Here is a 14,469-nt window from a genome sequence, read left to right as displayed (position 1 = left end):
CTCTACCTCTACTTCCTGTTCTACAGGTCAGTACCTCTACCTCTACCTCTACTTCCTGTTCTGCAGGTCAGTACCTCTACTTCTACTTCCTGTTTTTCCTGTTCTTGCTGTTTGGGGTTTTAGGCTGGGTTTCTGTACAGCACTTTGAGATATCAGCTGATGTAAGAAGGGCTATATAAATACATTTGATTTGATTCAGGTGAGCACTATGGAATATGGCATCAGGCAGCCGAGCGGCTGGACTCTTGGTCCATCAACCAAAAGGTAGCTGGTTCGAATCCCTGAGCCGACAAGTTGAAAAATCTGTTGATGTGCCCTTGAGCAAGTCATCCCTAACTGCTCCTGGAAGTCTCTCTGGATAAGAATGTCTGCTAAGTTTAAAATAGATCAATCACATCTGATGTGCGTTTGACAAGGGAGATGTTTGTGAAGGTTCTACTCCATATAGTAAGAGTAGCAGAGTCATTTTCAGTTAGATTGTTGTCGCTGAAAAGCCTCAGTAATCCATGCCAAAATTAGCTATTTGCGGCTTCACCATAACATTTTTGCTTCACCACCCCACCCTTCCCCCCTCTCTCCCCTCTCTCATCTCCTCACCACCCCTACAACCCCCCTCTCTCATCTCCTCACCACCCCTACAACCCCCCCCCCCCCCCCCCCCCCCCCCCTCCCAGTATGGCTAGGCAGCGTGGTTTCCGTGGGACCTACTGTTTCCTGGTCCCCTACCTGGTCTGCTTCCTGTGGTGTGAGTTCTCTGTGGTGCTGCTCCAAAACTCTTCCCCCGTGGGGCTCATCCGGACCTGCGTTGCCTACTTCCTGTTCCTGTTTGCCTTGCCCGTGCTGGCCATGGGGCTGGCCGCCATGGTCCTCATCCAGCTGGTCAAATGGTTCCTGGAGCTGGAGCTCACCAAGGTGATGATTGGTCGGCAGTTTAAGAGACATGCACACAGGACATACATTTTAAAAACACGATGGGGATAGCCCAATAAAGTCAAGGACTTGTTTCTGTTGTGTTCCCAAATGGCGATACGATAACTTTATTGTCAATTTGCATTTGTTTAATTTAGTGAGGTCAGTTTACAAAATACACAAATCAACACACTGTAATACCACTATAATACCACTGTAATACCATTATAATACCCTATAATACCACTATAATGCCACTATAATACCACTATAATACCACTATAATACCACTATAATACCACTGTAATACCACTGTAATACCACTGTAATACCACTGTAATACCACTATAATAGCACTATAAATCCCCTATAATACCACTATAATTCCACTATAATACCACTATAATACCACTATAATACCACTATAATGCCACTATAATACCACTATAATACCACTATAATGCCACTATAAACCCCCTATAATACCACTATAATCACGGTAGTCTGACTTGGGACACATTCCCACATTGCGTTGGGTCAATAAAGTTTCATCTCGTTCTAACTCTCAGATGATTGTGACGCTGGCCGTGTGTGCGGTGCCGGTGACCCTGAGGCTGTGGACGCGCTTCGGCCTGTCGCTCATGGACGTGTTCCACTCCATGTCGCAACGAGGCGCCGTCAAGCTCATCCTGTGCTGCGTCACCACGGTGATGCTGTTCTTCTGGATGTACGTGTACCAGTCTGAGGGACTGCAGGTAAAGAGGAAGGGGGAGGGGTTTATTCTATACATATTTGAAAGGGGAAGGGGTTTATTCTATACATATTTGAAAGGGGGAGGGGTTTATTCTATACATATTTGAAAAGGGGGAGGGGTTTAATCTATACATATTTGAAAGGGGGAGGGGTTTATTCTATACATATTTGAAAGGGGGAGGGGTTTATTCTATACATATTTGAAAGGGGGAGGGGTTTATTCTATACATATTTGAAAGGGGGAGGGGTTTATTCGATACATATTTGAAAGAGGGAGGGGTTTATTCTATACATATTTGAAAGGGTGAGGGGTTTATTCGATACATATTTGAAAGAGGGAGGGGTTTATTCGATGCATATTTGAAAGGGGGAGGGGTTTATTCGATACATATTTGAAAGAGGGAGGGGTTTATTCGATACATATTTGAAAGGGGGAGGGGTTTATTCGATACATATTTGAAAGAGGGAGGGGCTTATTCTATACATATTTGAAATGGGGAGGGGTTTATTCTATACATATTTGAAAGAGGGAGGGGTTTATTCTATACATATTTGAAAGAGGGAGGGGTTTATTCGATACATATTTGAAAGGGGGAGGGGTTTATTCGATACATATTTGAAAGAGGGAGGGGTTTATTCGATACATATTTGAAAGGGGGAGGGGTTTATTCGATACATATTTGAAAGAGGGAGGGGTTTATTCGATACATATTTGAAAGAGGGAGGGGTTTATTCGATACATATTTGAAAGAGGGAGGGGTTTATTCTATACATATTTGAAAGAGGGAGGGGTTTATTCTATACATATTTGAAAGAGGGAGGGGTTTATTCTATACATATTTGAAAGAGGGAGGGGTTTATTCGATACATATTTGAAAGAGGGAGGGGTTTATTCGATACATATTTGAAAGAGGGAGGGGTTTATTCAATACATATTTGAAAGAGGGAGTTGCCTTATAAATCCCTTAAGGGGTTTTTCCTTCTCCTGCACTTTTCTCTTGTCTTTTTAAAACCCTCATCACATTGTTTTCTATTTCCTTGTGTACAAATAAATAATCCATTAATTAAAAAAAAAAAAAAAAGTGGGGGGGGGGGGGGGGGAGACATACAGTGAGCTCTAAAAGTATTGGGACAGTGACACATTTTTGATTTTTCTGACTCTGTATTCCAGCACTTCGGTTTTGAAATGCAACAATTCTTTCAAGGTTAAAGGTCAGACTGACAGCTTTAATTTGAGGGTATTTTCATGCACATCCGGTGAACCGTTTAGAAATTACATCACTTTTTGTACATAGTCCCTCCATTTTAGGGGAGCAAAAGTATTTGGATAAATTCACTTAGTGGTAAAAAGTGTAGTATTTGGTCCCATCTTCACAGCACGTAATGACTACGTCAAGCTTGTGACTCTACAAACTTGTTGGATACATTTGCTGTTTGTTTTGGTTGTGTTTCAGATTATTTTGTGCAAAATTAGAAATGAATGGTAAATAATGTATTGTGTCATTTTGGAGTCACTTTTATTGAGTCACAAGCTTGATGTAGTCATTACGTGCTAGGAATATGGGACCAAATGCTACACTTTAGACTACTTTCAAACACATAGAAGTGCATTTTCCCAATGCTTTTGGTCCCCTAAAATGGGGGGGGGAACTATGTGCAAAAAATGCTGTAATTTCTAAACGGTTCACCCGATGACAAAACCATTAAATTAAAGCTGTCCGTCTGCACTTTAACCTCTTAGTCGTTGTATTATTTCAAATCAGAAGTGCTGGAGTACAAAGCCAAAATAACAAAAGTATTGGGACAGTAACATGTGTCACTGTCCCCAATACTGTTGGAGCTCATTCTATTACAGTTATGTGAATGTATCTCTGGATGGGGCGGTAACTGGGGCTGTACTTGGCTCGCTTTATACTGGATGGGACCGTAACTGGGGCTGTACTTGGCTCGCTTTATACTGGATGGGACCGTAACTGGGGCTGTACTTGGCTCGCTTTATACTGGATGGGACCGTAACTGGGGCTGTACTTGGCTCGCTTTATACTGGATGGGACCGTAACTGGGGCTGTACTTGGCTCGCTTTATACTGGATGGGACCGTAACTGGGGCTGTACTTGTCTAGCTTTATACTGGATGGGACCGTAACTGGGGCTGTACTTGTCTAGCTTTATACTGGATGGGACCGTAACTGGGGCTGTACTTGTCTAGCTTTATACTGGATGGGACCGTAACTGGGGCTGTACTTGGCTCACTTTATACTGGATGGGACCGTAACTGGGGCTGTACTTGGCTTGCTTTATACTGGATGGGACCGTAACTGGGGCTGTATTTGGCTCGCTTTATACTGGATGGGACCGTAACTGGGGCTGTACTTGTCTAGCTTTATACTGGATGGGACCATAACTGGGGCTGTACTTGGCTTGCTTTATACTGGATGGGACCGTAACTGGGGCTGTACTTGGCTCGCTTTTTACTGGATGGGACCGTAACTGGGGCTGTACTTGTCTCGCTTTATACTGGATGGGACCGTAACTGGGGCTAAATGAACTCCACTGATTTAATTAAATGTCATATTTAGTTTATTTACCTATTTGATTTGATTTAATTACATATTTGATTAAAAAAAAAATCCTTTAGTTGTATTGAATGAAATGTAATGTTGATGTTTAGGGCTATAACTCTACGTTGACCTGGAGACAGTACGGGCAGCTGTGTGGTCCTCCTGCCTGGAAGGTGAAAGGTCTGGCTCAGACACAGATCTTCTGCACACACCTGGACGGACACCAGGTACATCACTTAAACACTCTGACACCAGGTACATCACTTAAACATCCTGACACCAGGTACATCACTTAAACATTCTGACACCAGGTACATTCTGACACCAGGTACATCACTTAAACATTCTGACACCAGGTACATTCTGACACCAGGTACATCACTTAAACATCCTGACACCAGGTACATCACTTAAACATTCTGACACCAGGTACATTCTGACACCAGGTATATCACTTAAACATTCTGACACCAGGTACATTCTGACACCAGGTATATCACTTAAACACTCTGACACCAGGTACATAACTTAAACACTCTGACACCAGGTACATCACTTAAACATTCTGACACCAGGTACATTCTGACACCAGGTATATCACTTAAACACTCTGACACCAGGTACATGGCTTAAACACTCTGACACCAGGTACATCACTTAAACATTCTGACACCAGGTACATGGCTTAAACACTCTGACACCAGGTACATCACTTAAACATTCTGACCCCAGGTATATCACTTAAACATTCTGACACCAGGTACATCACTTAAACACTCTGACACCAGGTACATCACTTAAACACTCTGACACCAGGTACATCACTTAAACACTCTGACACCAGGTACATCACTTAAACACTCTGACACCAGGTACATCACTTAAACACTCTGACACCAGGTACATCACTTAAACATCCTGACACCAGGTACATCACTACAACACTCTGACACCAGGTACATCACTTAAACATTCTGACACCAGGTACATCACTACAACACTCTGACACCAGGTACATCACTTAAACATCCTGACACCAGGTACATCACTACAACACTCTGACACCAGGTACATCACTTAAACATTCTGACACCAGGTACATCACTACAATACTCTGACACCAGGTACATCACTTAAACATCCTGACACCAGGTACATCACTTAAACATCCTGACACCAGGTACATCACTACAACACTCTGACACCAGGTACATCACTTAAACATTCTGACACCAGGTACATCACTTAAACACTCTGACACCAGGTACATCACTTAAACATTCTGACACCAGGTACATCACTTAAACATTCTGACACCAGGTACATCACTTAAACATTCTGACACCAGGTACATTCTGACACCAGGTATATCACTTAAACATTCTGACACCAGGTACATTCTGACACCAGGTATATCACTTAAACACTCTGACACCAGGTACATAGCTTAAACACTCTGACACCAGGTACATCACTTAAACATTCTGACACCAGGTACATTCTGACACCAGGTACATGGCTTAAACACTCTGACACCAGGTACATCACTTAAACATTCTGACACCAGGTACATCACTTAAACATTCTGACACCAGGTATATCACTTAAACATTCTGACACCAGGTACATCACTTAAACACTCTGACACCAGGTACATCACTTAAACACTCTGACACCAGGTACATCACTTAAACACTCTGACACCAGGTACATCACTTAAACACTCTGACACCAGGTACATCACTTAAACACTCTGACACCAGGTACATCACTTAAACACTCTGACACCAGGTACATCACTTAAACACTCGGACACCAGGTACATCACTTAAACACTCTGACACCAGGTACATCACTTAAACACTCTGACACCAGGTACATCACTTAAACATCCTGACACCAGGTACATCACTACAACACTCTGACACCAGGTACATCACTTAAACATTCTGACACCAGGTACATCACTACAACACTCTGACACCAGGTACATCACTTAAACATCCTGACACCAGGTACATCACTACAACACTCTGACACCAGGTACATCACTTAAACATTCTGACACCAGGTACATCACTACAATACTCTGACACCAGGTACATCACTTAAACATCCTGACACCAGGTACATCACTTAAACATCCTGACACCAGGTACATCACTACAACACTCTGACACCAGGTACATCACTTAAACATTCTGACACCAGGTACATCACTTAAACACTCTGACACCAGGTACATCACTTAAACATTCTGACACCAGGTACATCACTTAAACATTCTGACACCAGGTACATCACTTAAACATTCTGACACCAGGTACATTCTGACACCAGGTATATCACTTAAACATTCTGACACCAGGTACATTCTGACACCAGGTATATCACTTAAACACTCTGACACCAGGTACATAGCTTAAACACTCTGACACCAGGTACATCACTTAAACATTCTGACACCAGGTACATTCTGACACCAGGTACATGGCTTAAACACTCTGACACCAGGTACATCACTTAAACATTCTGACACCAGGTACATCACTTAAACATTCTGACACCAGGTATATCACTTAAACATTCTGACACCAGGTACATCACTTAAACACTCTGACACCAGGTACATCACTTAAACACTCTGACACCAGGTACATCACTTAAACACTCTGACACCAGGTACATCACTTAAACACTCTGACACCAGGTACATCACTTAAACACTCTGACACCAGGTACATCACTTAAACACTCTGACACCAGGTACATCACTTAAACACTCTGACACCAGGTACATCACTTAAACACTCTGACACCAGGTACATCACTTAAACACTCTGACACCAGGTACATCACTTAAACATTCTGACACCAGGTACACCACTTAAACACTCTGACACCAGGTACATTCTGACACCAGGTACATCACTTAAACACTCTGACAGCATGTACATCACTTAAACTCTCTGACACCAGGTACATCACTTAAACATTCTGACACCAGGTACATCACTTAAACACTCTGACACCAGGTACATCACTTAAACATTCTGATACCAGGTACATCACTTAAACATTCTGACACCAGGTACATCACTTAAACATTCTGACACCAGGTACATCACTTAAACATTCACCAGATACATCATTTAAACACTCTGACACCAGGTACATCACTTAAACATTCTGACACCTGGTACATCACTTAAACACTCAGACACCAGGTACATCACTTAAACATTCTTACACCAGGTACATCACTTAAACATTCTGACACCAGGTACATCACTTAAACATTCTGACACCAGGTACATCACTTAAACATTCTGACACCAGGTACATTCTGACACCAGGTATATCACTTAAACATTCTGACACCAGGTACATTCTGACACCAGGTATATCACTTAAACACTCTGACACCAGGTACATAGCTTAAACACTCTGACACCAGGTACATTCTGACACCAGGTACATGGCTTAAACACTCTGACACCAGGTACATCACTTAAACACTCTGACACCAGGTACATCACTTAAACACTCTGACACCAGGTACATCACTTAAACACTCTGACACCAGGTACATCACTTAAACACTCTGACACCAGGTACATCACTTAAACACTCTGACACCAGGTACATCACTTAAACACTCTGACACCAGGTACATCACTTAAACACTCTGACACCAGGTACATCACTTAAACACTCTGACACCAGGTACATCACTTAAACACTCTGACACCAGGTACATCACTTAAACACTCTGACACCAGGTACATCACTTAAACATTCTGACACCAGGTACATCACTTAAACATTCTGATACCAGGTACACCACTTAAACATTCTGACACCAGGTACATCACTTAAACACTCTGACACCAGGTACATCACTTAAACACTCTGACACCAGGTACATCACTTAAACACTCTGACACCAGGTACATCACTTAAACACTCTGACACCAGGTACATCACTTAAACATTCTGACACCAGGTACATCACTTAAACATTCTGACACCAGGTACATCACTTAAACATTCTGACACCAGGTACACCACTTAAACATTCTGACACCAGGTACATTCTGACACCAGGTACATCACTTAAACATTCTGACACCAGGTACATCACTTAAACATTCTGACACCAGGTACATCACTTAAACATTCAGACACCAGGTACATCACTTAAACATTCTGACACCAGGTACACCACTTAAACACTCTGACACCAGGTACATTCTGACACCAGGTACATCACTTAAACACTCTGACAGCATGTACATCACTTAAACTCTCTGACACCAGGTACATCACTTAAACATTCTGACACCAGGTACATCACTTAAACACTCTGACACCAGGTACATCACTTAAACATTCTGATACCAGGTACATCACTTAAACATTCTGACACCAGGTACATCACTTAAACATTCTGACACCAGGTACATCACTTAAACATTCACCAGATACATCATTTAAACACTCTGACACCAGGTACATCACTTAAACATTCTGACACCAGGTACATTCTGACACCAGGTACATGGCTTAAACACTCTGACACCAGGTACATCACTTAAACACTCTGACACCAGGTACATCACTTAAACACTCTGACACCAGGTACATCACTTAAACACTCTGACACCAGGTACATCACTTAAACACTCTGACACCAGGTACATCACTTAAACACTCTGACACCAGGTACATCACTTAAACACTCTGACACCAGGTACATCACTTAAACACTCTGACACCAGGTACATCACTTAAACACTCTGACACCAGGTACATCACTTAAACACTCTGACACCAGGTACATCACTTAAACACTCTGACACCAGGTACATCACTTAAACATTCTGACACCAGGTACATCACTTAAACATTCTGATACCAGGTACACCACTTAAACATTCTGACACCAGGTACATCACTTAAACACTCTGACACCAGGTACATCACTTAAACACTCTGACACCAGGTACATCACTTAAACACTCTGACACCAGGTACATCACTTAAACACTCTGACACCAGGTACATCACTTAAACATTCTGACACCAGGTACATCACTTAAACATTCTGACACCAGGTACATCACTTAAACATTCTGACACCAGGTACACCACTTAAACATTCTGACACCAGGTACATTCTGACACCAGGTACATCACTTAAACATTCTGACACCAGGTACATCACTTAAACATTCTGACACCAGGTACACCACTTAAACATTCTGACATCAGGTACATTCTGACACCAGGTACATCACTTAAACATTCTGACACCAGGTACATCACTTAAACATTCTGACACCAGGTACACCACTTAAACACTCTGACACCAGGTACATTCTGACACCAGGTACATCACTTAAACACTCTGACAGCATGTACATCACTTAAACTCTCTGACACCAGGTACATCACTTAAACATTCTGACACCAGGTACATCACTTAAACACTCTGACACCAGGTACATCACTTAAACACTCTGACACCAGGTACATTCTGACACCAGGTACATCACTTAAACACTCTGACAGCATGTACATCACTTAAACTCTCTGACACCAGGTACATCACTTAAACATTCTGACACCAGGTACATCACTTAAACACTCTGATACCAGGTACATCACTTAAACATTCTGACACCAGGTACATCACTTAAACACTCTGACACCAGGTACATCACTTAAACACTCTGACACCAGGTACATCACTTAAACATTCTGACACCAGGTACATCACTTAAACATTCTGACACCAGGTACATCACTTAAACATTCAGACACCAGGTACATCACTTAAACATTCTGACACCAGGTACACCACTTAAACATTCTGACACCAGGTACACCACTTAAACATTCTGACACCAGGTACATTCTGACACCAGGTACATCACTTAAACATTCTGACACCAGGTACATCACTTAAACATTCTGACACCAGGTACATCACTTAAACATTCTGACACCAGGTACATCACTTAAACATTCAGACACCAGGTACATCACTTAAACATTCTGACACCAGGTACACCACTTAAACACTCTGACACCAGGTACATTCTGACACCAGGTACATCACTTAAACACTCTGACAGCATGTACATCACTTAAACTCTCTGACACCAGGTACATCACTTAAACATTCTGACACCAGGTACATCACTTAAACACTCTGACACCAGGTACATCACTTAAACATTCTGATACCAGGTACATCACTTAAACATTCTGACACCAGGTACATCACTTAAACATTCTGACACCAGGTACATCACTTAAACATTCACCAGATACATCATTTAAACACTCTGACACCAGGTACATCACTTAAACATTCTGACACCTGGTACATCACTTAAACACTCAGACACCAGGTACATCACTTAAACATTCTTACACCAGGCACATCACTTAAACAATCTGACACCAGGTACATCACTTAAACATTCTGACACCAGGTACATCACTTAAACACTCTGACACCAGGTACATCACTTAAACATTCTGACACCAGGTACATCACTTAAACATTCTGACACCAGGTACATCACTTAAACATTCTGACACCAGGTACAACACTTAAACACTCTGACACCAGGTACAACACTTAAACATTCTGACACCAGGTACATCACTTAAACACTCTGACACCAGGTACATCACTTAAACACTCTGACACCAGGTACATCACTTAAACACTCTGACACCAGGTACATCACTTAAACACTCTGACACCAGGTACATCACTTAAACACTCTGACACCAGGTACATCACTTAAACACTCTGACACCAGGTACATCCCTTAAACACTCTGACACCAGGTACATCACTTAAACATCCTGACACCAGGTACATCACTTAAACATTCTGACACCAGGTACATCACTTAAACACTCTGACACCAGGTACATCACTTAAACACTCTGACACCAGGTACATCACTTAAACACTCTGACACCAGGTACATCACTTAAACATTCTGATACCAGGTACACCACTTAAACATTCTGACACCAGGTACATCACTTAAACACTCTGACACCAGGTACATCACTTAAACACTCTGACACCAGGTACATCACTTAAACACTCTGACACCAGGTACATCACTTAAACACTCTGACACCAGGTACATCACTTAAACATTCTGACACCAGGTACATCACTTAAACATTCTGACACCAGGTACATCACTTAAACATTCTGACACCAGGTGCACCACTTAAACATTCTGACATCAGGTACATTCTGACACCAGGTACATCACTTAAACATTCTGACACCAGGTACATCACTTAAACATTCTGACACCAGGTACATCACTTAAACATTCAGACACCAGGTACATCACTTAAACATTCTGACACCAGGTACACCACTTAAACACTCTGACACCAGGTACATTCTGACACCAGGTACATCACTTAAACACTCTGACAGCATGTACATCACTTAAACTCTCTGACACCAGGTACATCACTTAAACATTCTGACACCAGGTACATCACTTAAACACTCTGACACCAGGTACATCACTTAAACACTCTGACACCAGGTACATCACTTAAACACTCTGACACCAGGTACATCACTTAAACATTCTGATACCAGGTACATCACTTAAACATTCTGACACCAGGTACATCACTTAAACACTCTGACACCAGGTACATCACTTAAACACTCTGACACCAGGTACATCACTTAAACATTCTGACACCAGGTACATCACTTAAACATTCTGACACCAGGTACATCACTTAAACATTCAGACACCAGGTACATCACTTAAACATTCTGACACCAGGTACACCACTTAAACACTCTGACACCAGGTACATTCTGACACCAGGTACATCACTTAAACACTCTGACAGCATGTACATCACTTAAACTCTCTGACACCAGGTACATCACTTAAACATTCTGACACCAGGTACATCACTTAAACACTCTGACACCAGGTACATCACTTAAACACTCTGACACCAGGTACATCACTTAAACACTCTGACACCAGGTACACCACTTAAACATTCTGATACCAGGTACATCACTTAAACACTCTGACACCAGGTACATCACTTAAACATTCACCAGATACATCACTTAAACACTCTGACACCAGGTACATAACTTAAACATTCTGACACCTGGTACATCACTTAAACACTCAGACACCAGATACATCACTTAAACACTCAGACACCAGGTACATCACTTAAACATTCTTACACCAGGTACATCACTTAAACATTCTGACACCAGGTACATCACTTAAACACTCTGACACCAGGTACATCACTTAAACACTCTGACACCAGGTACATCACTTAAACATTCTGACACCAGGTACAACACTTAAACATTCTGACACCAGGTACATCACTTAAACACTCTGACACCAGGTACATCACTTAAACACTCTGACACCAGGTACATCACTTAAACACTCTGACACCAGGTACATCACTTAAACACTCTGACACCAGGTACATCACTTAAACACTCTGACACCAGGTACATCACTTAAACACTCTGACACCAGGTACATCACTTAAACATCCTGACACCAGGTACATCACTTAAACATTCTGACACCAGGTACATCACTTAAACACTCTGACACCAGGTACATCACTTAAACACTCTGACAGCATGTACATCACTTAAACTCTCTGACACCAGGTACATCACTTAAACATTCTGACACCAGGTACATCACTTAAACACTCTGACACCAGGTACATCACTTAAACACTCTGACACCAGGTACATCACTTAAACACTCTGACACCAGGTACATCACTTAAACATTCTGATACCAGGTACATCACTTAAACATTCTGACACCAGGTACATCACTTAAACACTCTGACACCAGGTACATCACTTAAACACTCTGACACCAGGTACATCACTTAAACATTCTGACACCAGGTACATCACTTAAACATTCAGACACCAGGTACATCACTTAAACATTCAGACACCAGGTACATCACTTAAACATTCTGACACCAGGTACACCACTTAAACACTCTGACACCAGGTACATTCTGACACCAGGTACATCACTTAAACACTCTGACAGCATGTACATCACTTAAACTCTCTGACACCAGGTACATCACTTAAACATTCTGACACCAGGTACATCACTTAAACACTCTGACACCAGGTACATCACTTAAACACTCTGACACCAGGTACATCACTTAAACACTCTGACACCAGGTACACCACTTAAACATTCTGATACCAGGTACATCACTTAAACACTCTGACACCAGGTACATCACTTAAACATTCACCAGATACATCACTTAAACACTCTGACACCAGGTACATAACTTAAACATTCTGACACCTGGTACATCACTTAAACACTCAGACACCAGATACATCACTTAAACACTCAGACACCAGGTACATCACTTAAACATTCTTACACCAGGTACATCACTTAAACATTCTGACACCAGGTACATCACTTAAACACTCTGACACCAGGTACATCACTTAAACACTCTGACACCAGGTACATCACTTAAACATTCTGACACCAGGTACAACACTTAAACATTCTGACACCAGGTACATCACTTAAACACTCTGACACCAGGTACATCACTTAAACACTCTGACACCAGGTACATCACTTAAACACTCTGACACCAGGTACATCACTTAAACACTCTGACACCAGGTACATCACTTAAACACTCTGACACCAGGTACATCACTTAAACACTCTGACACCAGGTACATCACTTAAACACTCTGACACCAGGTACATCACTTAAACATCCTGACACCAGGTACATCACTTAAACATTCTGACACCAGGTACATCACTTAAACACTCTGACACCAGGTACATCACTTAAACACTCTGACACCAGGTACATCACTTAAACATTCTGACACCAGGTACATCACTTAAACATTCTGACACCAGGTACATCACTTAAACACTCTGACACCATGTACATCACTTAAACACTCTGACACCAGGTACATCACTTAAACACTCTGACACCAGATACATCACTTAAACATTCTGACACCAGGTACATCACTTAAACATTCTGATACCAGGTACATCACTTAAACACTCTGACACCAGGTACATCACTTAAACACTCTGACACCAGGTACATCACTTAAACATTCTGACACCAGGTACATCACTTAAACA

General features: G+C 41.9%; 1 protein-coding gene across 1 annotated transcript in view; it reads left to right on the top strand.

Moving 5' to 3' along the window:
- Nucleotides 1-675: 675 nt before the first annotated feature.
- The window catches only part of LOC129848548 (wolframin-like), a 50,664-nt gene continuing 36,870 nt past the window's right edge, over nt 676-14,469 (top strand). Inside the window, exons 1-3 of the mRNA XM_055915714.1 lie at nt 676-912; nt 1,479-1,664; nt 4,333-4,449. Of these exons, the coding sequence (XP_055771689.1) occupies nt 676-912; nt 1,479-1,664; nt 4,333-4,449 (540 nt within the window). The remainder of the gene's footprint in view (nt 913-1,478; nt 1,665-4,332; nt 4,450-14,469) is intronic.

The sequence above is a fragment of the Salvelinus fontinalis genome, unplaced genomic scaffold (assembly GCF_029448725.1).
Source record: "Salvelinus fontinalis isolate EN_2023a unplaced genomic scaffold, ASM2944872v1 scaffold_1058, whole genome shotgun sequence".
Lineage (NCBI taxonomy): Eukaryota > Metazoa > Chordata > Actinopteri > Salmoniformes > Salmonidae > Salvelinus > Salvelinus fontinalis.
This window is presented reverse-complemented; position numbering and strand designations above follow the sequence as displayed.